Source organism: Manacus candei, unplaced genomic scaffold, assembly GCF_025592945.1.
Source record: "Manacus candei isolate 608988 ecotype Guabito, Panama unplaced genomic scaffold, ASM2559294v1 h1tg000019l, whole genome shotgun sequence".
NCBI classification, from domain to species: Eukaryota; Metazoa; Chordata; class Aves; order Passeriformes; family Pipridae; genus Manacus; species Manacus candei.
This window is the reverse complement of record NW_026138067.1, coordinates 4581123-4608933: the sequence shown is the minus strand read 5'-3', so window position 1 is coordinate 4608933 and position 27811 is coordinate 4581123. Positions and strand designations below refer to the sequence as shown.

The following is a 27811-nucleotide window of genomic DNA, read 5'->3' as shown; positions in this document are numbered from 1 at the left end:
AATCTAATTCTCTCCGTAAGAAGTCAGGAGAGACTAATTATTAGAAGACTCTCCTTAAAGTAAACTGAGTGCCTTGTAGAAACTTCCATATGTTAAAACAAGTCCTTTTGCTCCTGGAGATCCCTTGTTTCTCCCTTGGCAGTGGTCTAGTGGCCTACATGTGCCAAGCTGGCCTGTCCCATAGGATTTAACTTCCTTTCATTTTAGGGATAAGGGCCCTACTCAATTCTGCTTGTCAGTTCTGTGCTCATATGGGCATGTCCCAGATCTTGTCAACACCTTCACTGATCCCACTGTCATCTCCAATGTCAAATGTGTGAGTGAATGCTTGGTACGATGCTTGCAGGGAACTCTGCTCCCTCCCAGGCTTTTGAATTTAGATAAGTTAAAAAAGTGAAATTTCACCGGAGCTGTTCTGTTGTTTAAAGATGATATGTGAAGTTTGAGACTTGACATGGCAGATTTCTAAAGGTTTTGAAAAATTTGTCTTGGATTAGTTGTGGATTTGGGAATCCTGTTTTTGAAATAATGGTCTCTGTGCAACTATCGATAGTCCATTGTAAGGGTAAAGAAATGAGATGTAATGAACTAAATGATCAAGTAATTTTCGTTCTGGATTTACTACTAGTAGAAGCAAGTCTAACTTTTGTAATTAGTAGTCTTCACGCTTTAAGAGAAGCATTCAAGTACATGGGTTCTGAAACAAAGCAGGATAGAAAGTAAAAGATACTTTCCTGCAAAAGTGTCTGAAGGGTAAAAATTAATTTCATAAAATGCAAACTACCATACTGGTGCCCTTTTTTCAAAAGAGAAAAGTCTTTTGAAAGTAATGAAGTAAATAATGAAGTAAAATTTGCCTGAGTATATTTTTAAGGTAGTTTTACGCAGTTCAGTTTAAGTGAATTATTTAAGACACTTTGACTTCACATTTTTGCATCCTGTCATACTATAACAAATCAATGTAAATGTTTGACAAGTATCTGTAGGTCTGAGTTTGAGTTAAAAGCTTGAGAAATCTTCTGGTACAAATGTTTTAACTTCCTTTTGTAGGATTAACTTTTCAGTTTAATCCAAATAGTATCAACTTTTTCTTTCACCTTTTATTAGAAACCGAAGATAGAGGACATCAAAAACCCTGCACAAACTAAAGTGTCTTTACAGTCTTTGAAACATTACATGGAGTATGTAACTATTCTTGATTTTAGTTTTTGAAGAGAAGTATATTGGAGTCATAAATGCATTCTGATAGTTGTTGCAATTAAGCATTTCACCTGTATAATACACATTCATCTAACACAATATGCTGCATTATGTTACCAATAAAGGATTTTATTTTTCGACTTAGTGCATATAAAGGTTCTGCCAGAACCTTTGTTGTTTCAACAGAAACAACATTTGTTTACTTCCAAGTTGCAAGGTATTGATTCTGCTTGTACTAAATCATCTGTGATTAAACCAAGTAGCAGTGCTAGCATGTTCTGACACCATGTGCATTGACGTGAATATGGTGGGGTGTTTTTAATGGGACATAGTGTTGCAGAAGCACATAGATGTCAAAATTGTTGAACTTTTCAGTTTGTTCCTCTCTCTGTTTTAACTCAGCAATGCTAGATGTATAATTGAATCTGAGGCACATGTAAAGTGAGTAGGAGTATATTTTTTCAGAAATCCTAAGGCAAAAGTGTTTGGATTTTTTTTTTCCCCAATTTAAAAAAAACTGCTGTGGAATGAATTGGCATTTAAAGAATGACCATTGAAATGAGATTCTTAATTGCTTTGTTTCAAAATCCTGTACATTGATATTTCATTTAGTAGCTTAAGCTTTTGCATATTTTATTCCACTGTGTTTACAGTTCTTAGATCATGGATTAAATGTAAAGGAAAATTTGGGTTTGATGCCTCTGTTAGATGCTTAGAGGTACCTCTATGTTAAGAACATCATAGCTTAGAAATTCTGTGCGACTGACAGGAGATGCTTATTGGAAGGAGGATGCAGAAATACATGTCAGATCTGTGATTTTCTGATGTATGAAAATCAAACTCCGGAGGATTTTTTGTTGCAGCTCTCTTTAAGGTGTATCAGTGCATCTCAGAAAGCAGCTACAGAGTATAGATGCTGGGAATTACAGATGTCAGAGAGGAAGCTGTCAGTAGTCAGTTTTAATCAAGAAATAACTTTCACTGTGCTAACAGAGTCAGTGCTTGGTTAAATCATTGGAGGAGCAAATGCCTAAGTTAAAGAGGGTTTGCTTGGAACAGGGGAAGTCTAAATTTACCGTTTAGGCACCAATTACAAGGGAATATTTAAGAGTTTTAGTGAGGATGTAACTACATTGATGCTTATTGTGGGTTTTCTCCTTTTCTACATAAATGTTTAAGCCTGCCTTCGTTTTGCAGGCTTAACATGTGTGAAGCTGTTTGTCCTGATGGCCGACTGCCTAATTTGTTGCTCCTGTACACCAGGTTGAATGTGTAATGGAGGAGCAGGCAGGCAACATGTTGAGCTTGTGCCTCCCATGTGTTTATAGGACAGTTCGGAGCATGACGGGGTTAGTTTGCCCCAGCAGGCTTACAGAAATAGGGCTTTGCTGCTCCTTTCTTGCAAAATAGCAGGATTATCCTCAGCTGCCCTTAGGGCATTTCCAAAATGTTTTGAAACTGGTAAGAGACAAGCGAAGATTGTGCCATGGGAGAACCATATTAGAAGATACTCTTCACCCCAGTCATCTCTGAGTTGAAAACTTCTCCTTTTGTGAGATTATTTGATTTCCTTTTCCTCCCTCACTATATGGTCAGCAATAATATTTACTTAAAGGAACATGGTCAAAAAGAATTACAGAAGGAAATTAACTGGTTGTTCATTAGGTTTCCCCAGCAAACGGCTTAGGCAGAATTGCAGAAGAAACAGATAGCAGTTAAGTACTGAGCTTTACATGAATTGCAACTGTAAATGTCATTTGTGCTTTTGGAAATCTTCAAATGACAAGGTGTGTTTGTGCTGTGGCAACTGGTGTTTTGTGGTAGTCTGTGGCACGAGCAGAATGTGAAGCACGGCTGGAATTTGGATTTGTGGTAGAGCTTCGGGCATGGCGGGAAGCCAGAAGCATGGTTTTTCTGTAGTCAGTAAGTGCTTTTGAGGAAATGTTGAGAACAGTGGTGAACTTAAATTTTTAGGATTTGTGCTCTGTGGTTTTTCTGTCCCTTTGCTGTTGCCCATATTAATTTCTTCTGTGTGTTGACGGAATTTATCTGTGAGAGTAGTGCAAAACTTGCAGTGAATTTTGCCTGAAAATCAGATTGTTTGTTATTACCATAATTTGTGTGTCTTTGGCTCATTTCAAGTAGTTGGATTTCAGAGCTTCATTTTGCACACAGTGTATCTACTTCATGTGGACTCATTGTTACTGGAATAATACGGGCATTGTGTCCTCTGGCTGTACAGAATCAAATATTTTTTTTCCTTCTTTTTGTCAGCAAAAACATGCAGATGCTGTGTTGGATTGGGCAACATGAGAACTGGCTGGTGCTCCAGATTGCGCTAGGAGAGCTTTTATGATTTTGTACGGCTCTGATCATTATTAGCATTGTAACATTTGTCTTCATTTTTTCCTGTAATAAATCATCTGCTGAATCTTTTCACTTCGGCAAAGTCATCTTTGAACGTCACTAAAATGTCAATCCAGAATTACTATATAAGGAAATTCATGGCTTTTAAAACTAGCTTTTTGCATTTAAATCTAGAGACCATAATTGATGATGGTCTGAAATAACTGGCAACTTTTCCATTCAAAGATCCATTCAAAGTTTTAACTATTTTCCTTAGAAGAGCAATCTTCTATTTCTGAGAGACGACTTATCAGATCCCATTGCTCAAAGAACTATAGGACATACTGGTCTCTTTCTTTATGGCATGGGAGAATCTTTGTTTATTTAAAAAGAAAAAAAAAAGTACAACCAGTTCTGCACCAGAGCTGCTATTTCTTGATTTTGTACATCTGTTGGAACTGGCAAAAATGCTGTAATACACATTCTTTCCTCTCCAGAGAAAGGGAGGAGGGGATGGCTTGTAGTCATAGACTTGGCTGTGTTACTGTGTTTACTTCCTACCTCTTTCTATTTTACTTTTTTCTTTAAAAACCACCAACAACAAAAAACTTCTTGCCTGAAATGAGTGCTTTGATTGCTGTTCATTTCATTCATGGACTCTCCTGGTTTAGGGAGGATGGCACTTTCCACTGCCCTGGTAGTATCTGTCTGAACATACCAATGTTACAATTATGCTTTTAAGCATTTATAAGCTTTTATAATCCAATTCTAATAATGTTTTTAAGGTTATCCTTACACTTCTAAAAATATAAACTTAATTCATTGTCAGCCATAGGCTGTATCTATAGCATATTTCAGACACCGTCTCCCAGTTGCATGTATCTGTGATACATCATGCCAAGATGCTAGAGAGAAGGATGTCTCCTTCTGTAATCATTGTGGAGCTGGCTTTTCTAGTTTCTTTCTTTTTCTTTTTTTTTCTTTTTTTTTTTTTTTTTACATAAAGGAATGTTTTAGTTCGTATAATGAGAAACAGCGGCTGTAAAATTATTAAATTTGTTTTGGGAACAGAAGCAGGTAAAGCATCCAAGATTCTTTTTGGCTAGATTTTTAGTATAAAAATGTTCCCTTAGGAGGGAAGGAAGAGTATGTTATGTTCTTGAAATATGCTTTATTTTCGACCCTGGGAGTAAACTAAGATTATTTTTTTTATATGTTCACAGTGGTAAGATTTTCCTTTATTAAAATAAAAAAAAAGAAGGAAAAAAACCAGTAATAATTCAGCATTTGAAAAGTAGAATAGTGTTGTTTTTTTTTTCTTTCCAAAAACTCAAGGGCCTCAAGACCTCATTTTATCAAAACCAGGAGGTGTAGGGGGGTTTTTGGTTCGGGTTTTTTTTATGGTGGATGTTTATGGGTTTTTTCCTCTTTTTTAACTTTCACATTTGAAGAAGACAGTATTCTTGTGGGGTGCTACTATACTGGGTGGTAGTATAAACTGAGTAGTGTTGTCTTGGCTACTTGCTGGGACATACTCAACACCTTGCTGCGGTGGTCTGAAGAGGGTTGAGCAATGGGTTTGAGCAATGGGTTTGCTACGCAGATTGCTCTGGTGGGATGGACAGGCCGTGAGCTATTTCTGTGTTTCCTCTTTGGAGAGGGATTCCTGTTTCCGCTGCTGGTCAGTCTTCCTCTGAAACTTCCTAGTCTTGAACCAGGCAGCTCGGTGATCCCTCCTGGAGACACACACACAGCACGCGGTTGTTTTTGTGGCGGTCTCTCACTGACGTGCAGACTGCCTGACTTTGGTAAATAGAGACATTCATCTCTACATTCCTTTGCTTCTACCTTTGGACCTATGTTTTGTATCTGGTTTCTGATTTTATCCTTTGATAAAGTCATAGAAACCCAATGCATGCCTTTCTGGGAGTTAAGTTGGGAAACACTGAGGAAAGAAATGGTGTGAGCAATAGTTGGATTCGAGTCTGCAGCACTGGTGTCACGTAAGAAATGCCTTCTCATTTTTCTGTTACAGAAGCAATACACTGAGAGTTAGAAAAATTCGCTTTGTACAATCAAGCTCCCAAGAAGTGGGAATGTTTGCATGTTTGGGGAGAAGTTAGTGGTTTTGGTTGGAGGTGATTTGCCACTTCTTGTAGCAGTCTCCTCTGTCAGAGGAAAATAGGAAAACACCTTTCTTTTTCTGTTCTCTTGGAGCCAGTGAGTTAAGCAGCAGGGAACAGAAGGAAATCCTTGCTGTCATCTTGTACATAGGCAATAACTGAAGCTTGATATGTGATGGGAGTCTGGTTTGGGGGCCTTTATTTTTCTTTTTTTTTTTTTTTTTTTTTTTACAAAAACCAATCTGATAAAAGATTCAGATGTTGTCACCTTAACTGCACTCTTTGCTTGATTATGTAGAAGTTGAAAGGCAAGGCAGTGTTGGCTGTCATTCACTCTGCAGCTCTGCTCCTTGAAATATTCAGATGCCTTCTGTTATAAATATGCATATTTCTCTGAGAACCCTTAGATTTTGAGAATATCTTGAGTTGTTTAGCTACAGTGATTTAATTTCTGCTGTCAGCCTGAGTGGATTCAAAACACACACAGAAATCTTTCTTTTAATTAACTATACTGGATTCTTAGTTGACCTTATCACATGTGTGGAAAATGTAAGGTAGAGAAAACAGAAAGGTTTCCAATGCTGAAACCTGTTACTAAGCTTTCTAGAGGAACTTGTACATTTATTTAGCTGTTGCTTTGAGTTTTGGTAATTTCTACACATGCACACACACACTCCCTATTTTTGCCCCTCCTAAGAGAGTAGGGGAGTGAAGATGCTGTTCTCCGCACTGATTAAGTGTAACAAAGATAGTCCTTGACCACAGGGAAATGTCAGGCTTGTTAGGATAAGAAGGATGTGAAAGATAGAAAAGGTTGACAGAAAGAGGTATTGGGTCAGATGGTAAGAGAAAGATGGTAGTAATAGGAATAACATGTCATTAGAGAGCTGTAACCTTTCAGAACCAAAACTGATGGTTGTGATTCTAATTTTCCTTTTTTTCTTCTTTCCTCCTTATATAGGGAATTCCTCTAAAGAATTTGCTGGAAGCAGACACGTGAATTTTCTGCATGAAGGCTCTCAAACTGGATTACATAATAATATGCTGGTATCCTCTGACTCTGTTTGATCCTTAAAAATGATTAGGATTGTGTATGAAATTTAACTCTTTTCTGATGAGTGGCCTAGACATGAGTTTACATCGGCAAATGGGCTCTGATCGGGACCTCCAGTCTTCTGCTTCCTCTGTGAGCTTGCCATCGGTTAAAAAGGCACCAAAGAAAAGAAGAATTTCATTGGGCTCACTTTTTCGGAGAAAAAAAGACACGAAACGCAAGTCCAGGGATTTAAATGGAGGTGTCGATGGAATTGCAAGTATCGAAAGTATTCATTCAGAAATGTGTACAGACAAGAACTCTATTTTCTCCACATGTACCTCTTCTGATAATGGAACAACCTCTAGCAGCAAACCAAGTGGAGACTTCATGGAATGCCCCTTGTGCCTTTTGCGGCACTCCAAGGACAGGTTCCCGGAGATAATGACTTGTCACCATAGATCTTGTGTGGATTGCTTGCGCCAGTATCTCCGGATAGAAATCTCCGAGAGCAGAGTTAATATTAGCTGTCCAGAATGCTCAGAACGATTTAATCCTCATGATATCCGTTTGATATTAAATGATGACATCTTGATGGAAAAATATGAAGAGTTTATGCTGAGGCGGTGGCTGGTTGCGGATCCCGACTGTAGGTGGTGCCCAGCTCCAGACTGTGGGTATGTATTTTTCCCATATCTGCGAAAAAGTGACAGCCTAAATATGTCATTTTCATAGCGTTATGCTTTTGAAAAGTTACTTGCTTTACTTTAGCATATTGTTTTGTGTTTTACAAGTAGGTATCAGGCAGAATTCTCTCTAAAAAAAAAATTAAAATACAAGAAATCAAAATAAATGAAAATCCAAGCCACAACCCACCTTCCAAAATAAAACCCTTTCTCAAGTAGGTTTTTCTTATTTTCTGCACCGAGGGTGTTTCAGCAGTGTCAAGGAACTTTTATCGCTAAATGGTTGCCATGTATCTATGTCAGGTAAAAAAAAAAAAATGAAGTGTTGCACTGTCAAGGCAGTGGTGGAAAGCTGAAACTAAAGAGAATTGAAGATTTGGTGACTGCTTTTAACTTAGTTTATTTGTTAAAGCACAGTGTGTGTTTTGGCTTTTTAACTGTGAAAAATGATTTAAGCTTTTCTTTGAATTAAAAGGCCTCTCCTGCTAGAGATATCTTCCATCTTGAAGTGCTGTTGAGACAGCACTTGTTGCCTGTCAGCAGGATTCTGATGTAAGATAATGAGCTTGTTCCTGCTTATTATCTGAGGGACGTAATGTTTTAACATTGCTTTAGTACTTAAACAGTTCTGAAACCACACTGAATTCTGACATGAGTAGGCTGGATGCTACTGAGCAGCTCATCACGCTTTTCTGCTGCTGGTGTCTCATAATGCCATTCTTCAGCAAGCTGCTTTTTAGAGACTGTTTGCATTATCATAGTGCTTAAAGGTTATAGCCATGACTGCAGTCTGGATGTGCAGTACACAATAAAAACTCAGAGGATGACACCTGTGTTTCAAAGCCTCACAGGTGAGCAATAAATAGAATGAGGAAATGGACAAATGTTGGAAGAGAACAAGCAGAATAGGACTGACTGTTACGTAGATTAAATATTCCAGTATTAATATTCAGGTGCTTAATGTTTAGGACTTATTTCAAGTACAGTTTTGTTTTCATACTTTAAATGAAACAGAATTTTTGAGTCAAAAGTGGGGACTGGAAGGGTCATAGTTTTGTATCTGGTCCAAAGTGGATGGCATTGCTCAGGTATAGTTTCAGGCGAGAAGGAGAAAAAATGTGAGCAATGTACAGCTTGCTCTTAATATTTAGACACTGCAAAAGAAAACTACTAGAATGTATTACATGATAGGCAGAAGTATGCTTTGCTCAAATTTCCCTGAGTTTTTGAGTTCTAGATAAGTCGTTGTTACTCGAACTAAGGGGAAGCATTTAAGAACTTCTAAACCATTTTCTATTAAACCGTGTTTCATGGTTCAGATACTTTTTTAGTACTTAATTAAATAGACTAAGGTAGGTTTGTTGAATGGAGACTTTTCACTTAGCCTGGTTTTTGTGCTTCAATTTTCTTATCTGTTTTTAGAAAAAACTTCTAATTATGTTTCAATGGTCAGAAACTGTGATAGTTGCTATGGGTAACACCATTATAAAAATAAAAAGCGGGTTTTCAGAGTGCAGGTTAAGTTCCATGCAATTGTGTGAGACCACAGCAATGTATTAGTGTACAGCAAATATTTAAATCATTGATCCAGAACTACCTGCTGTATGCTCCTTACTCTGGGAGTGGAATCCTGTGCAAAACACAGTATATTGTCAGGCAGATAAACTACCAATGTCTGTGTGTGAAGGGAACAAACTAGTACTGTATGGGCAACCTTATGTTGTACTTTTGCTAACATGACTTTTCATGACAGACTTCAAGTGGTACGGAAATGCTTCACAGTGATAAATGAGTTCTGCTTTTAATGCACAGATAGTACCTCCTCACTGAATTCTTATTACTAGTTTAAAATGGGATGAAGTTGGTTATGGGGGTACTTCTCAGGAGGATCATTGTTTATGGTTGTCGTCCTGAAGGAACAAGAGCTCATGCAATCATGTTTTGTCTTTTTCCCATCCTGCTTGTTTTGAAACCTTTAGAACTCTCAGATATGTTGGGCAGCAGGGGTTGAACATTCAACATAAATTAATCTAAGAAGTTTTGGGGGGGGAAAAAAGCATACTGGTTGAGCAAAAGAAAGACCACCAATAATGCCTTCAGCAAGAGTAATACCTGCTTATGGATCCTACAGTTGTGGTTTTAAATTTAGCTTCCTGGCAGCCACCATAGCACTGTGTGGCAAGTCAGTGTGTGCATAGCTGGGAGAAAGCACACACAGAGAGGTGGGGAGGAGGAGTGGGAGTGGTATAGAAAGTAGTAACATGGATTTAATGTTGTTGTGGAGCGTAGAAGGAGGATGGAGGAAGGAATAGTTTTTGAAATGTACTTGCAGAATGCATTAGAGTTGTGATGGTAGCTAATGTGATTTTAGCATGGATCAAATATTTCATGAGGGAGCTAGATGGAATACATTTACTAAATTTGCAATTTATTCCAAAGTAGAAGAGGTGCAAAAACTTCAGAGGGCAGCATTATTTCCTGGAATTGACTTTAAGATTAGAAATAAGTAGTGTAATAAATCGGAAACTGGTGCAAAGTGGAGCATTTTGGTAGGAAAAATTTACTACACAAATAGGTAAAAAATGGATGGTGCGCAACAATGCTTCAGCTCTTCCCAGCTTTGATAAAACATCCCATGTAATATTGTTTCAGGGCATCACAAGAGGACAAAAATTCAGACCAAATACAGAGCAAATAATATAAAAACTTTGATCCCAGAGAGAAAAGAAAAAAGAGGAAGAGGGGAGCTAGGCCAGACTTATAATATTGGGTTTTTTACATCATGGACCCCTGTGCTCTCAGGAAAAAAAAATGAATGAAACCTTTTCAGCTGTCTTTCACTCTGTTTGGGGTAAAAAACAAATCATAGACATGGCAAAATTGGAACCAAAAAGATCTCAAAACAAAGTTAACTGCAGTATTAAGTGTATTCCTATTAATTCTGTCCCTGTGGAGAATTTATCTTCCCAACAAGAGAACTATGGATTAGTTTGGAGGAGAACCTTTGTTGCAGTAGTTGTACCCTGGATGAGTTGTCTGGGAACTGTGGTGTCTCTGGGACTACACCATTCCAGTGCCAGAATGGTTCATCCTGCTGGCACCACAGACTTTCTGACCCTGGGCTATTTCATCCTCGGCTTTTGTTGTGAGCTCAAATGTATCCTGATCATTGTTGTTACCTGAAACACTGTGGAAGTCTGGACTGGCTGTAACCTACCTGCAGGGGCTTGATAAGGGACACTGTCACATAGGTGATCCTTCTCTGGGGAAGGAGCACAGATAAGGAAACAGCCTGAACTGTTTCCCAGACTATTTTTTTTATATTCTGTTTTTTGTATCAGTTTTCTAATGTCATTTTAACAAGCCTTATTGAATTAGTATTGCAAATGTGTTCTGTCTTCTCTTTGAATTATTTAGTGGTTTTGGTCTGTGGTTGTGTTGCTCGCATTATTAGAAGAGAGCAGCAATTCTTAGATTTTCTAATCTTCATCAAGCAAAAAGCATATCAGGCAAAAGAGTACAAAATCTTCATCCCTCTTCTTAATATGCAGCCTTTCTTCAACTAATTTTTCTTTGCCTCTGATTTTTGTTTTACTGGTTATTACTTTGAATTTGGTTGGTTTACCCTTCTCTCAGCCTGACAAGAACTTCTGACTTTCACATCTCCTGTTAAATGAATGCAAAATGTTGAAATTAAACTTGGAGTCTTGTACAGTTTGAACTGAGATTTTGGTCTGGTCTGAAAAGTTACTTTCCAAAGGTGTGCCAATACATGAGTCCCAAATGAGGAGTGCTTTCAGGGATGTGCCCATGCTTAATTAGCAATAGGAAGGAGGAAGGATATATATTACACTTACAGATTACAGTTAAGATTTTTTTTATATAATGTTAACAAGCCTTGAATGTATCCCTGTATATGTTGAAGCATTTGGATCAGAATGTTTCTGTGTACATGCAGAACAATTTTCAGTTTGCAGAAAGTGGGAAAAATGGAGCTGATTAACTTGACAGCAATATAGAAGAGTCTAGCAATTATCGAAATTTCTGCTTGGAAAGTAAGAAATATTTGAAAACAGGCAAACATGTATCTCACTTGTAACTTCATCATCTGTAAGTGAAAGGTTGAAAGCTCCTATTTGTTTGCAGAACTTCTTGGGAGGAACCTCAAACATGCTGTTTTAACACAATAATGAAAGGGATAAGATTTGCATTAATGTTACAGAGCTTCAGAACTAGCTACTCTAAAATAAAAATAACTAAATTTTCAAATAGGCATGTGAATGGGAATAATTTTTCAAGTATCATTACTGATAAAGAATATTTTAAATTTATGCAACTGCTATAAAATGGACAGGGGCAAAAGTAAACAATTTAGTCTTAAAATAAAAACAGAAGTTTAACTCCTGCAGCATTTATAAATCTGTTGAAATCTATTCCGAGGTGCTGTTCAGGTTAATAAAACTATACATATGTTTCCATACCAGTGGACTTAGTAGTACATATTTTAAGGAAAGCTAATGCATAAAATCATTGAAAAAAATTGCAATGGGTAGGAATTAAGACACGTGTATATATGTTTGTATGTACTACTGATATGAATGATAATACATATTGTGTTTTTATCATTTGAACTTTGAAATGCAGATCTGATGAAGAAATTAATTTGTTGCTACAACGCTCATTGTGTAGAACTGTTCATGTAGTGCCTGATTATGAAGTAGCGTAACACTGTTTTGTAACTCAACATTTTTGGAACTTTTTGCTCTGTAATATTATCAGAGTAAAGGTTGCAGTGAGGCACTGAACTCTTACCAATTTTTGTGTTTACTGTTTGAATTGTATTTTTAAAAATGCATTTTAGGGGTTTATTGTCCTACTCTTGTAATCTGTGGTTTCTTTGTGACTGTAAACCTTACAGTATTGCATTCAGCCTTAAATACAGTATATTTCAGTACTGCATGGAGTTAAGGTGAATGAGAGCAGAGTGTTGTAGTGATTATAATGCTTATATATATTTCTGTTCAATTTTAATCTAATGCAATAACAATACAGTTGTGAAAAGAGGTGATAAGGAACCCAAGCTGGCCCACCTAATGTCAACTCCTGATGTCCAGTGCCTTTGTACCTGCTTCAGCTGCTCTGACAGCTGTCTTGTCAGCTTTGGGCTATAGTTAGAACTGGTTTTATTAACAAAATTCTCTTTTGCCCCTCTCGATTGTTCAAGATATGCTGTGATTGCTTTTGGATGTGCCAGCTGTCCCAAGCTTACGTGTGGACGAGAAGGCTGTGGAACTGAGTTTTGCTACCACTGTAAGCAAATTTGGCATCCCAACCAGACCTGCGATGCTGCTCGCCAGGAGAGAGCTCAGAGTCTGCGCCTGAGAACAATTCGTTCTTCATCTATTAGTTACAGCCAGGAATCTGGAGCAGCAGGTATTTATGATTAGGGTACTGTGTCTGCAAAACATCGCTTTTGTACACTTGCACAATTAACCCTAAATAAGGAAAGAATGGAATAATGGCATGGTAGATACTAGATGCTTTGTCTTTCAGAAACATAAAATAACAATTCTAAATTTGAAGTAAAATTTTAGATGTTATAATTTGAAGTCCTCTGTGACCAGAACATCTGAGTTCAGTCTTAGAAGCTTGTCATAATTTGAAATTCTTACTTTGTAATTAAAAAATGTGAAATCAAATGAACTTGCTGCAAGACATCCCACATGTTTAGCATGTTGACTTTTTTAGTTGTATCACTTACACACTGGGTACACTTGTTTTCTCCACTGTAGGTGAAACTTCCAGGGCTGCTAATAATAAAAGCTATTAAAAATAAAACTCAAATCCACTGATTTTTCTGCTTTCAAAATAGACTATTACTCTGATGCCAACTCTGATGTTTGACATCTTTGTTAGTACTAACTTCTGGTTTTCTAGGATACGCTCATCTGTCCTGTCTACCAGAAAGCAAACAATTCCAACTCTTAAAGCTGAGCTTGTTTGTAATTCCCCAAAAAGGAGGATAAACTATTCAGTGTAGTATTTTGCACATCAGAAGTCCAGGTTGCTGTTAATAAGAACTGACTCTGAATTACACCAGACTCTGATTTATTTGGCAGCTTTTGTGTTTGCCTGAACAAACAAGGTAGATATTTGGGTAAAGAGTTTCTTTTGCGCCTTGCAGTTAGAGCTGTTGTTCTCCAATCCAGCCCTAGACTTGGGAGTCTCTAATTTGTTTGTGCTGGCTTATTTGAACAAGGCATCCCATCTTGCCTTAAAAACTGGCATCTTGCTCTAGTTTTCAAACAAATTTTAAAATAAACTAAATGAATTAGGAGAGCAGCTCCTTTCCTTCCCCTTTCAATCCCTCCCAGCCTGAACAGTGGTAGATCTGCCATTCCTGTGCTGAAGAACTTGCTCAGTTTAGTTACTGACCTGTAGGCTGTGCATCTGTTCCCGTGTGGGAATAGCTAGTGCATCCTTTCAGCTGCTCACTGTCCTTGTGCACTGGAGTTGGTAGAGCTGCTTTTTTCTGCTGGTTCTGCACCTTTTTGGGAATTCCTTATGTCAAGTATAAGCTCTCCTTTCCCTTTGTCCTACCTAGTAGCGCAGAGGCAGTAAACTTGGAGTTCTGCTCTAGGAGCTGCAAGGTATTTTGACTGCTCTGAATAAACAGCTTGTCCCAAAGGGCAGATGCTAACCAGTAATGTGAAGGAATGAAGATCACAACTGTGGTGTGTCAGTATACAAATATTTCACTGTTGCTCAATGACCCCTTGTTTGACAGAGCTAGTCACTGAACCTCATTTTTCCATATTTGACTTGGAAATGGGAAGAGCCTCCAGAGTTTTCTTCTTGCTACACTGTGTTTTTCTAGGGAGTAAGTACATATAAAGTAGGGCTGTGAAAAGGACTCAAGAGGAGGTTGGTGATACCAAAGAAGTACATTGAATGTGAATGGGGAGATGGATTTAAGATAAGTTAACAGTGCTGAGACTGAATATTCAAGTATAAGGTTCATAACAGCATGAAATGTAAAAGAAGATTATATTTAGAGACTGTATTATCAGTCCTGTGTTAACATACATATTTAATGTCTGAGTCTAATATATATTTCATTGAGCTTAGTAAATGCTTTAAGAGAGAGTATGCATTAACTATTCAGTTACTTGAATGTTGTCTAATACATCTTATTTTCATTAGTTTTACTCAATCCAAGGTTTGCAAAAACTAATAGATATCAAGTAACTGACAAATCAAGATTTGTAGAGCAACCTTACAAAAAACTTCTTCAGTTTTTCAGATAATGGTTCGTTTGGTTTTCCCAAATGTGTATGTCCGTCTGTATTTTGATAAATTTGCCTGTCTAAAGAACTGATATGATCTTAATATTCATTTTTAAACAGCTGATGACATAAAGCCATGCCCACGCTGTGCTGCTTATATAATAAAAATGAATGATGGAAGCTGCAATCATATGACTTGTGCTGTCTGTGGCTGTGAATTCTGTTGGCTGTGTATGAAAGAGATCTCAGATTTACATTATTTAAGGTACATTTAAGAAAAAGAATCTATGCGGTTGGTAATGTGTTTTCTAAACTACATAGAAGTAGATTCCCGAGTGGTATAAGTCTGGGTTTCTTCTTCTCAGAGTAGAGAATCACAGTTGAAGTATCTATATCAGAGGATTAAGTTAGATTTCAATAAATGAATTTAAATTAGTGCTTTGTTATTTTTCATTTTAAAGTATTTTCTAAGTTTTATGCATGCAACGACTTCTTAGTACAAATGAAGTGTTTTGGATGAACACATCCACTGTTTTTACTGATGTCAATACTGATACTTAATTCTGTCTTCATAGTAAGCATTACAAAAACTCTTGATTGTATAAGTTGCCTTTGAACCACAGATTGGTGTGTAGTATATGCAGTATGCTTCTCTTCACATTGAAAAATATGCTGTCAAGGCAAAAAAAAATCTGAAGAATTTATAACTGATGATTTGATATCTGTACTATCTGTAACTTTAACCTAAGGACAGTAATTTTATAACTAAGGTAATTTTTGTAACTGTTCAGTAGTGTATAGCTATATTTATTTACAATTTCTTTAGAGTTTTCTTCTTTCTATTAGTCCATCAGGTTGCACATTTTGGGGGAAGAAACCATGGAGCCGTAAGAAGAAAATACTGTGGCAGCTAGGGACACTTGTTGGAGCTCCTGTAGGAATTGCCTTAATAGCTGGCATTGCTATTCCTGCTATGATTATTGGAATTCCTGTGTATGTGGGACGTAAGGTAAAACATGCTACAACTCCTTCAGGATTTATCTTCTGCATTGTTTGACTTGGGTAATACTATGTTCAAGATATTTGTGTCAATTGTACAGGAAGGAAAAGCAGTGTTTTTAAGAATTCTCTTAAAACAAGCAGAGCAGAACACTGAACAATTTCCAGTTTCTGTGTCTTGCTGTCAGAGTTGCTGCATGCTTTTTCAAGGTTACTCTGGTTTTGATCTCTGGTTTCCCTAGTGTCCCTTAGAATTAAATAATATTTAGAGGACAAGGAAGGCAAAAAGAAAATCCTTCTTATTTTTCTTAAAAGCAGATAGTTACCAGAGTTTTAGTATAAAGTTAAGCTAGTTTAGGTTTGTGCATGCACATATTTAAGCATTTGTGCTCAGCAGCTTATTAATTGCCTTGGGCCAGTCCACCATGTGGAGTAGTCTTCAGGGCTAGACAAGAATATGTCTTCATTTTACTGATTGTGGGAATCAGCTAGAAATGATCATGTTATTCAGAATTCAGTTGATACATTTCCTCTTAAAAATATAATAGCTTTTACTGTTAAGTAAACAACAAACTCCTGTAAGTAACTTAGGATAAAGCAGTAAGTTATCCAGATCTTTTGAAAATGGGTTTTTTGAAATGGTGGCTTGGAAGATGTGTTTTTCTGCTTTTATCAGCATGGATTCTCACAGTGACTGGCAAGACTCATGATTCTGCATTTATTGGGGCGGAAAGGCTGCTAGACAAAAGGTTTAGGGTTGCAGCTTTTTCACTGTATTTTTCATCTTTTTATTTCAAGTAAGTACTCCTATCTTCTGCCACAGTTGTCTTTTGATCCTTGTATTCTGTTATGGCCTAATCCCATACTGTCACTGGAACCTTGTAGGTGAGAAGAGGAAGAAGGCAGCAGTTACCTGTTCCAAATTACTTTTGCTTGATTAGCTTTTCTCATTAGATTTTGGGATAGGTCCCTATCGCTGAGCACCTTTCATGTAGTAATGGTAAAGGCTCAGAGCATTAGTCTGTGAGGGCAGCCTCATGAGAATTTCTGTTGTACCTCACTGCTTAATGAGGGTCATTTTTCCATGACCCCTGTCACATGTTCGCATTTCTCTTCAAAACAGCTGATGATGGAGATCCCACAGACCCTCCAAGCTTAATTTTCTTAGTAAATTTTATTTTACCTTTTTAACATTAGTTTAATTAACATTATGTTCTTACTGCCCTATCTTCAACTGATGTAAAAAATCCTTTTGCTTTGCAATATGCCATCACATATTTTATGATGCTTTAAGTCCACTTTCATTCCTCTCTCTGAACAAACTTAGCACTTCTAGTTTTTCTTGACAAACTGTCAAGAAAACATACTGGTTTAGACATCTGATTCTCCTCTTCTGGATTTCCTTGTAGTTGTACATACCACCTTTGCTTTTGTCTAGTTTGAATACAGCAGTGAAGACGAAGCGTTACTACTGTGGAGTTAAATGAAAGGGTGATCCTGTGACATGAACTAATGATTACCTCTTCCTCAGCAACATGCTATTTTCATTTTGTGTACTCTAAAACACATGGCTTTCCCACCATACTGCTAATTTAGGCAATTGGCCTCTTCCTAAAGGTAGTCTTGAATTCATAACCATTCAGCTGCATCTTAGTAATTTCAGACCATTTTTTCAACTTCTCAAGACTGGCATGAATTCATGGCATTCTTGCAACCTTGCCAGATTGTATTGGCCTGAATTTCAACACAAACACATTCTTCTCCTTCAGTCTTCCAGGTTAATGAAAATGTGCAATACTCTTGGATCCAGGGCGTATCTCTTGGAAAAAGTATGGAGTTAGGAATTTCAATTTGCGTAGTAAAAGAACCTAATGACTATTCACATGTTTTCTGTAGTTTCACAAGAAGCTTTATAGTAGCTACCTCTCGTCCATTTTTTCAGTCTGGACCATTATAACCTAGTTGAGTGTCATACAAGAATGTAAGAATTTTGTTAAAGTCCGTGCATGACATCTGTTTCTCCCCATCCTCAAGGCCAAGTTGCCTTGTCACAGAAGAAAGTTATTCGACATGATTTCTACTTGAAAAAAATCAGTGCTACCTCTTTATTTTCTGTCTTTGTTTTGATGTCTACAAGTTCCCAGCTTTCAGAAAATGAAAGTTCAGTTCACTGGTCTTTAATTCCTCAGCTTCTTGTTTTACATCTTTTTGAGACTACCATTGCCATTTAACTTTTTCCAGTTTTCCTAGATTTTTTTTTTCCGACATCCTCTACGAATAATAGTTTTCAAAAATTACTATTAGTGACTCTGATATTGGGCCTGCTGAGATATTTTTCAGATCAGCTCATGTAAGTACACTCTAACCTGCTGCATTTGTACAGATCTTACTTCTTTGTCACCAGTCATCTGGCTTACAGTTGATCTTCAGTGACAACTGAAGGGGAAAAAAAAATAGGAACATGTCTCCAATTTCATCTGCTGGCTGTCTTTCCTTTTTGTTAAACAGCAAATTGATCCAATTTGGTCTTCCTCTTACTTGCACTGTACTTGTAGAATAATTTCTCCTTGACTTTGGTGTCCCTTGCTTTTTGTCTCCTCTATTTTAACCTTTCTGATTTTTGGCCTGACACCTTCATGTGGTTCCTTTATACCCATTCATAGTAATCTGACCCACTTTCTATTTTCTTAATGCTGCTGCTGCTGCTTTGGTAAAGGAAGCTTCATTGTTCTTTTACAACACTGTCTGTCTGCTTCATTGGAAGAATTTGTGCTTGTGCTTTGACAGAGAAGTGCTAGTGCTCCATTATTATAGATATAAGTCTTGTAACCTAGCAGTTTTCTGTGTTTATTGAAATCTCTCTTCTGGTCTAGTATTTTTGCTTGGTTATTTTTTATTATTTACTCAATATTCAGAAGATTCTTATTTCATAGTAATTTCTACCAGTGTAACCTTCTGTCCTGATGTTTTCAATCAGTTTCTTCTCTATAACCTCTTCCTTCCATTCCTTTATGTTGGTTTTTGTAATTTTATGTTTAAGGAATCCAGTAGCCTTTAAGGATATCTCTGTTCGTTTTATGTATGCCTTCTGTTTTGGGAGTTAAAATTGTCCAAACAGTAAAATTCAGCACCTGAGATGATCCTGGCAATTGCTCAGAGCCCTGTGAAACTTGATTTTCCTGAGTTTGTAATTTTTACACACTCATACTGTGAGAGAATGTTTATGTTCAGTTTTTCCATTTTAATTCATAGACATGTTTCATATTCAAATGCTCTCTCACTCTGTGTTTCTCTCTCTGTATCATGTACCTCAGAGCAAGTAAATGCATTCTCTTTGCACGAAGCACAGTGCCTTCTCTGCCCTTCCTGGCCTGTCTTGCTTGAACAAATACTTTGTTTATTCCAAAGAGAACTACTCTACCAAATCTCTAATTGAGATAATATTTTAGAAAACACAACATTCAGTAACATGATAATTTAGAAATCACAACATCCAGCTCATTTTTTGTCATTATCTTCTTGGTACTGCCTTTTGTGTTCCTCCTTGGATGGAGTGAGTATTAGCTTAGCCTTATGACAGCCATTAAGATCTTGCTACTGTTGTTCCTTTGTAATTATATCTTAACTGAGAACTACAACAAATAAAGTCCATATCCCTGAGAGACCATATTCCCAGAGAGAGTAAATGAAATGCACAAAAAGTGGGAAATCTCTGCGAAACAGTGATCTTTGAAGGCCTTTCAGGTTCATGTGGGATTTGTGGCAGATAAGTTTGAGGCAGTCACATTTCAGAGTTATTGCAGACTTGAACCATCAGTAAGAGGTTTGGTTTGCAGATACATCAGTAAACAGTAGCACAGCTAAGGCTCAGGTTTGCAAAAACATTTCCTGTCTCAACGGCTGAAGCAACGGAGTTCTTGTTCTCCCCTCCTTCCAGGTTATTTTTGGTGGAGACTGTCTCATGATGCTATGTCAGCCTGTTTCCATAGATCTAGTAGTCTGTGGAAGTTTCACTCTGTATTGTTCAGGGGAAAGATGACTGGGAATAAGAAGTGTCAGTTTGATCAGATGTGTCTGTTTATCCTTAAAGTTTGTCTGCTTTTCACAGCCATGTAAGCTGGAGTAATGATTGAACAAACAAAGCTGTTCAATGATGTAGCTCTTCAAACTTGAGGCTGAAAGTAAATGCTTAGTTCCTGGATGGGAGGACTTCTAAGTAGTTGCCTAAAGTTAAGATCTGTATAAATTTTATTTTCTTTGAGATGAGAAATAAATCATGACACAGAATGTGATCTCTCTAGAAGAGTACAGATTCCAAATGATGTCAATTCTTCCATTCTTGCAGCAATGTATTATTGATGATAATACTCTAAAAACCCTTTCTTTTCTCCTTCCAAGATTCACAATCGATACGAAGGCAAAGACATCTCAAAGCACAAGCGAAACTTGGCTATAGCAGGTGGTGTAACCTTATCTGTAATTGTGTCTCCAGTTGTAGCTGCAGTAACTGTAGGTAAGCAAATACTACTATTTTATGTCTTGGTAGCACCTTGGAAAAAGAAGTACTCCTGAATAACACAGCTGAGATAAGCGCTGTAGTTTCCTTTTATAGGTGAAGGAACTGAGACAAGGAGGAGTCTGAGGTTATATATTTATTGGGGCAGAATGAAGAATACAGTACTTGATTTTGATGCAGTATTTCCTGAAGAATTAAAAGTAATTTTTATCTTGCAAATTGAAGTTTCCACATTGTTGTGTCTGGCTTTTAAGAGTGAAGTATTTAAAGGTTTTCTAAATGACCAAGAAAAAACTGTTTCCACAGAGTCTGTTTGTATTTTAGAAACTTCATATCAAACTTTTCTCAAAGCAGAACAACAATGCAGTGTCTCTTACACTTAGCGTTACAGTAGTTGAAAAATTTTTTGTTTTGCTCTGGGAGTCAGTTTGAATTGTTATCACATTCTTTCTCATGACAATTGTTGAGGGTAGCATTTGAGGAAAATCTGGCTGCACCTTACAAAATACTTCTCACCTTCTCAAGTAATTTCAAGATCACCATAAATCCAGATTTTTTTGGAAGGAGTGGACTTGCCAGGCATTGCCTTGCTTCTCTCCTCTGTTGCCTCACAGGCATCTTCACAGTTGCACAGTAAAAGCTGGGGTCGATAACTGATTCATACTAAGACGCACCACTTAGTTTTAAGCTGGATCAGTCTCCTGAACATGTGGTCGTGTCTGCAGTGTTCCCCCTTGTGCCAGAAGCAATGCTCAGAAAGGAATGAATAACCTCAGGAAGGCAGGGCTGCTTTTAGCAAGTGATGGTTCAAACTGGCCCCAAAGCTGTGGCTTTAAACAGCTTGTTATCAATGCTGGACCACTGTGCAAATGCAGATATGCCAGTCATAAAACCTGCTCTCGTGTCAGTCTGCATTGTTCTTCTGTAGCTGTGGTATCAGATCCCTGCTAAACACGTAGTGGGGCACGAAGTCTGATAGTTGCATTTATAGGTCTGCTTTACCTCATTCTTTCAAGCTGTTTCTTACTTCTGAACAGGGGGATAAATGTGGCTTTTCAGGCAAAGCAGTTGGGGTTTTTTTGTGGAGTTTTGCTCTTGCCCCATTGCTATTAACACGTGGTCTCCGGTCTCAGGGCATTATATGGCTTCCAAAATAATGAATATGGATTTTCTCCTGCAATAACGAGGAATTTCTAGCGAAGGGGAGTTCCTGTAATTGGAACCTTTATTTTAGATTAGACTGAGGAGTCTTTCTATTGGTTGTGCTTCTGTCCATTTTCAGAATGTGCCAGCTTGCCATTTTTCAGTCTGCCATTTTTGTATCTTCCATGTATTTCCATCAGCAAAGCCACAGAATGATTTAATTCATGTGCTAAAGGAGTAACTTCCACAGTCCCCTAGAAGCAGTGGAATGGGAGTGCGTGTATCTGTGTGCGCTTTAGCCCACAGTTCCTTTCCCTGGTGTCCCTTTACTGCTGCCACCCTGCTCCACAGAATTGTTTACTTTTATATTGAAGATTCCAGAGTAATAATAATGCTAAGTCCTAATAAATTGATAGCAAAGCCCTGTCTGCATTTATTGGATGCAAAATGAGCCCCTTATTAAATTAGTAGAGGTACTAACATTTTTAGTTGAATAATGTTTGAAATAGAGCTCTGCTATTTTTCCTCTCAGGTGAAACATTATTACAGTCCCCAGTGGAGCTTTTATGAACCTTTAAATACTTTAATTTTGTTTGTAAAAGATGGTATGGACATACTGGAAGTGTTAATTCATCAATCATTAAGCTTCCCTTCCTATCAGTGCTGACAGGATGTTCTGCCTGCTGAAAGTACTTTTCTGTCAATTCCTCCTCGGTGATTTACCAATATTTCTTAATTTTACTTCCTCCTGACCTCTTTCAAGTGTGAAATATTAAGTAATCATAGAGAATGAAATTGCCTTTATGAAAGGCTCTAAAATATAAGCCACATTTAATGAAAGACTGTACTTTCCTCTGTAGGTATTGGTGTTCCTATTATGCTGGCTTATGTGTATGGAGTTGTTCCAATTTCCCTCTGCCGAAGTGGGGGCTGTGGTGTGTCAGCTGGCAATGGAAAAGGTGTCAGAATAGAATTTGATGATGAAAATGATATAAATGTTGGTGGAACAAATGCAGCTGTAGGTAAGGAAATTCAGTGTTCCGTTTTCTGTAAATATGGAGTTTGTGACTTGTATTTGCTGCCTTAGATACTAGAGTAGTTATTTGCAGTTGGAGCTGCTTCTGCTCATTGCTGAAAAGAGCACTTCTCAGGTCATGGTCGTGTCTCTCTGTCATATTGGGCTAGGCTGTAATACAAGCATTAAAGCTTTTCTTGCCCATTTTAATCAAAGCCAGACTCAAGTCTTTTCCGTATGTAAAAGTTTCAAGATAGCATTAGTGTTGCTCTTTCAGAATTCTGTTGGTATTTTAAGCATGTGATGTCAGGCATAACCATTATAGCAGCTCCAAGAAAGGTGTCTCTTTTAATTATTTGTGGTTGGTTGTGGGGTTTGTTTGTTTGTTTTCCCCCAAAGTTCTCTTTTTGTGACAGTATGTTTTACAAATCCTTCTTCTCAGCACAATTTCAGGAACAGTTTCCATGGTTGCATTCTAGAAACAACTAAATGCTACTTCCATAACTGACGAGCCGTCTTTGTTTCTGTCTAGATACCACTTCCGTGGCAGAGGCACGACACAACCCCAGCATAGGAGAAGGAAGTGTTGGAGGACTGACTGGCAGCCTAAGTGCAAGTGGGAGCCACATGGATAGGATAGGAGCCATCCGAGACAACCTCAGCGAAACGGCGAGTACGATGGCCCTGGCTGGGGCCAGCATCACAGGGAGCCTCTCGGGGAGCGCAATGGTTAACTGCTTTAACAGGTGAGACGGGACCTTTTCACGCTGTCCTGCTCTCCATGGAGGCAGAAGTGGTATTGCTGGGTTTTCTGATTTTTGTTTTTTTGAAATTGGTTCCTATTAAAAGGGAACTGTCTCTGGGAGATAAACAGTTCATCCCTGACAGACTTACTTGATTTTCAAGAGATCCTGCCTGACCACAATCCTCCAAGAAAGGCTTGAATTTTGTTCAGGGTGAGTGAGGCCTGAGATCTTGTTTCCTGCTTCCCAGGAGAGCTACCTCTACCCAGGAGTCAGAGGGAGGCACCTCTTATGCAGTTGTGTTCTCTGGTGCATCTCGCCCCAAAGTCAGAACTATTGACTTGTTCAGTAGTCTACAAGTACCAAGCCCTGTTCTGTTGCCTTCAGAACACCTGGATGGAGTGTGGATTCCAAATGGACTTCAGGCAGGAGGGGAGGCAGCTGAGTATGTGGCCTTGCCCAGGTGGCAGCTTCTTGTCACTTAGTGCTCAATGCCTCCTGTGAATTTGGACATTTCGGCTTCTTGGCTCTTCTGCACCCTGAAGAGAAAGGGAGTGTCTAGAAAGGATTGTTAATGTTTAGGGTTCAGGGTGGAATTTGCTCCTTAAATCAGGTGCCAACACTGCTCATTTTGAGTAATTTGGCAGTCCAGTCTATATAGAATAAAGAGTGAAGGATAGTATCAAAAGTTCCCCTATGCTGGAGCACATGTTTCAAGCTGTGACTGCTGAGTGAGGTATACACAAAACAAAAAAACCCACTTCTATTTCACTGTTAGAACATAGATAAACAAGACATTTGGAAAAAAACTTGTAATCTGCTTTCTGGCTTATCTGCTCAGCCCAATTTAAGATTGCTGAGGTTTCTATTATTCCTGTTGCAGTTGATAACAATACAAGAAAAGCAGAGTACAGAACACAGTTCCCTGCATGTTATTTGATTAGTAATAATTTTGCAGCAGGGGAAACATGGGAACTATCAAGTCGTGAACTTATGTACCCTTATGATTGGTTTTTCCATTTTTGAAGTATAGTGCACTATCTGCAAAAGAAACGTAGCTAAACCTGGAAGTTGTCCATGTAAATCTCAGGAGGGAAAGAATCCAGAACCTTTGATTAAAATATAACATTTTGCTTTGTTGGGAAATAAATCTGATTTTGTTTGTTTGTTTGTTTTCAATCAAAAAAATAGTCATTTTTGACAGTGGGAAGAGAGAACCTGTTTCATAGTGTTGATATGTACATCTGTATTGGAGTAACTCATGAACTTTACTTACTACTGACTTATTATTTACTTATTTCAGTCTGCAAGATGACACTAGTTTTCAGCTACTGTGCTTTAACTGTTGTGGCAGTATATGCAACTCTCTCTCTTTCTCTCAAAGACTGGAAGTACAAGCAGATGTGCAGAAAGAACGATACAGTTTGAGTGGAGAATCTGGCACAGTTAGCTTGGGAACAGTTAGTGACAATGCCAGTACCAAAGCAATGGCAGGATCCATTCTGAACTCCTACATCCCTTTGGACAGGTAAGAGAAACGTGGTGAAAACAGAATATTAATAAGCCTTGCTTATTAAAGGATATTCTAAGCATGCCTCAGCTGTTCTACTTTAGTGATTATACTTAGAAACCATAAATTACAAATGGAATTTATGAGTGCTTACATTTTGCCAAGGTTATTTCCAATGAGGGGCACCATCACTGCAGCTCTAGTAAGTGTTTGGTCTTTCAGACTTAGTATTTTCCTTTGGGCTGTTTATTTGGTGATATGGTTTGAAGCTGGCTCCCTGCCGAGTCTCCAAACCTTACCACAAGAAGTCCCCCCCCAAACCTCAGGGAGAAGAGGGAGAAAAACAACTAAGAAAACCCAAAATGAGAGAGAGACAGCTAAAGTGATATATATATAAATATGTATAAATATATTTACACTTATGTTACAGTTATATACAATTGAAATACATACACTTTCACAAGGGAAAGGGAAGGGGGAAGGGAAAAGGAACAAAACCAAAATAAAATATATATATCCCAATTAGTAGCCCAATATCTATCCACTAAAAGAGTTAGCAAGGAAATGGCTCACTACTCTCCTTGGGACAACCGAGAGTCGCTCTGGAACGCTCACCAGCAACCTCTGTCTCCCAAGGTCGGCAAGGCCCAACCAGGCCTCGCTCCCCAGCACGGCAGACCCGACAGCAGGGAACCTGCACCTCCAAAGCCGCCGGGAGGAAAGAGAGCGAAGGCCTCTCCTCCTTTCTTCTTATAGTCTGGCTTACGTAAAAATCGTAGGGAATACTGGGTAAATCTGGACCCTTCCTTGGTTACAAACTGGTCACCAAGGAAGGCCTAGGCCAAACTACCACATTTGGTTAAACATTTCTCTAAAACGAGATACATCTCTCTCACTTTTGCTGTGTATGTTGAAAAGCTTTGAGAGTTTGTTTTGCCATGTTAGCTGGCTTAGATGACCACTTACACTCGTGGATTCTTTCTTGTTCTAGGGAGGGCAACAGCCTGGAGGTGCAGGTGGATATCGAGTCCAAGCCAGCCAAGTTCCGACACCACAGCGGGAGCAGCAGCGTGGAGGACGGGAGCGCTGCCGGGCGCGGCACCGCCGGCTGCTCCGCCGGCCCGCAGGAGGGCAAGTCCGGCGCCGCCAAGTGGTCTAAGGACAACACGGCGGGGAAAAAGTGCAAAGGTAAACTGAGAAAGAAGAGCAGCATGAAGATTAATGAGACAAGAGAGGACATGGATGCTCAGCTGTTGGAACAGCAAAGCACAAACTCCAGTGAATTTGACTCTCCCTCTCTCAGCGATAGTATTCCATCTGTAGCAGATTCGCACTCCAGTCATTTCTCTGAGTTTAGTTGCTCAGATATGGAAAGTATGAAAACTTCCTGTAGCCATGGTTCCAGCGACTATCACACTCGCTTTACTACAGTCAGTGTTCTCCCTGAGGTGGAAAACGATCGCTTGGAAAACTCTCCACAGCCAAGTGGAATCCCTGTGCCTGTTCCAACAGCCCCAAGCACTGATGTTCCACAGCTGAGTTACATTGCTGAGGAAAGCATTAATAATGGATCTTCAGCAGATGTAGATTTAGGTGTTGGTGAAGCACTGAAAGAAACAAACAACAATCATTCACAACATGCTGTGGAATTAAGCACTGCTATTCAGACTGAAATTTAAGTCTGTAAGTGCTGCAAAAATCTTTGCCACTAAAGAACCCTGTCTGAAAGCTGATTGAATTACAAGTGGCTTCCGTAAGTTTCAGGTGACCAGCAGAAAGGAAGGTTTTAATACAACTGCATTTTCTATATACTTGTCTGATAAGGCAAAATACTTCATATGGATCTTCAACCTGTGTGAAGAGGCGTGCAGGCTTTAACCAAGTGCATTACAGCAGTACAAATATGTCCATGTTTTGTATTTTTGCCACAACTTTGCTTGAAAGCATATACTTGGTGTATTTAGAGAAAAAATGGTAAATTCTTAATATGTTAAATGCTGAAATGAATAATATGTCCTGCACTGTTCACTTGGAAAATATGGGGTTTGGGATAAAATGGTATTAGCTGAGCATTTGTGACTTAAAACCACTCTTGTGTGAACTCTTAAATTTAAGGGAAGTAGAAGACCTGCAAAGACCTCTACAAACATACTTCAATAGTGAATATTCGGAATGATAATTTTGTTTCATAACTGGACACACCATATTTAGAGTGCATGTAGAATGAACTGCATATCTACAGATGGATGTAGCCTGTGTCAGAAGTGTTTGTATGTGTGTACACTTTGAGCAGGGTTTTGGCATTTTACATAATTTCAAAACAAAAGAATTTGGTACTTCATATATGGTGGAGACGTTACCTGGGAAGATCAGTGGGGTTACCTATTCATTCATGCAACCAATCATGCGGCAGGTAAGGCTACTATATAGTGTATAAAAACTGTAAAATAACAATCGAGTGACTTATAAACACTGTAGAAAAGCAGATGCAGTCACCTTTCATTAGGGGGAAAATCGGTGCCCCATCAATTCTTGGTGCCTTTGGAAAAGACTGGGTTTGAAGTGCCTGGTCGTTTGAGGATTTTACTGTAATGTTTTCCAGAATGTCCTCTTTGGCCACCTTGGATCACAAAAGAAAATTCTAGCGAATAAAATGACTGTGGTAGATATAATAGAGTTATTGGCCTACCAAAGACTCACTCAGGCTTTAGTGGACTTGACATCTCTTTGCAAGACATGCCTGTCTTCAGTCCCAGAATCTAAGTGCAGTGCAATGACTGCCCAAGTGCAAAGATGGGTTCCAAATATGCTGGCTTTTTTTTTTCTTTCGCACATGAAAGATACACAGCTGAACACAAGCTGAAGTTGGCCAAAGCGCCTGTACTGTTAACAGTTTTTTGCTAAGTAATTCACTAAAATGGAAAAAACGATTGTGAATCTCATAAACAGTTAACAATGTTCTGTCTTGTGTTTCATGTATTGCCATTATGGTGCTACTGGAAGTTTGGTTGGATAAAAAAGAAAATGCCATGAGCTGCAGTCCTCTTCCATGACTTATCCTCACCAGTTTCAGTAATAGGCTTATAACACTAGTGCCAGTTATGTTATTTGGTAATGCTTGTTACAGTATTTGTATATTTGCAATTCAGTTTTGCTCAATAATATGCGTGTAAACTGCATATCTGAAATAAATGTCTAAATACTGACTTCT

At 38.3% G+C, this 27811-nt stretch overlaps 1 protein-coding gene across 4 annotated transcripts in view; it reads left to right on the top strand.

The window, feature by feature from the left end:
• The window catches only part of RNF19A (ring finger protein 19A, RBR E3 ubiquitin protein ligase), a 54931-nt gene extending 27125 nt beyond the window's left edge, over positions 1-27806 (top strand). For 3 of the 4 annotated variants that reach the window (XM_051785207.1, XM_051785209.1, XM_051785208.1), the window contains exons 2-10: positions 6631-7379; positions 12613-12821; positions 14795-14939; positions 15521-15683; positions 20072-20186; positions 22193-22354; positions 22880-23093; positions 24394-24618; positions 25592-27806. In XM_051785207.1, coding sequence (XP_051641167.1) covers positions 6763-7379; positions 12613-12821; positions 14795-14939; positions 15521-15683; positions 20072-20186; positions 22193-22354; positions 22880-23093; positions 24394-24618; positions 25592-26279 — 2538 coding nt within the window. In that variant the 5' untranslated portion in view covers positions 6631-6762 and the 3' untranslated portion in view covers positions 26280-27806. The remainder of the gene's footprint in view (positions 1-6630; positions 7380-12612; positions 12822-14794; positions 14940-15520; positions 15684-20071; positions 20187-22192; positions 22355-22879; positions 23094-24393; positions 24619-25591) is intronic. The other variant, XM_051785210.1, reaches the window with a different exon arrangement.
• The last annotated feature ends 5 nt before the right edge of the window (positions 27807-27811 follow it).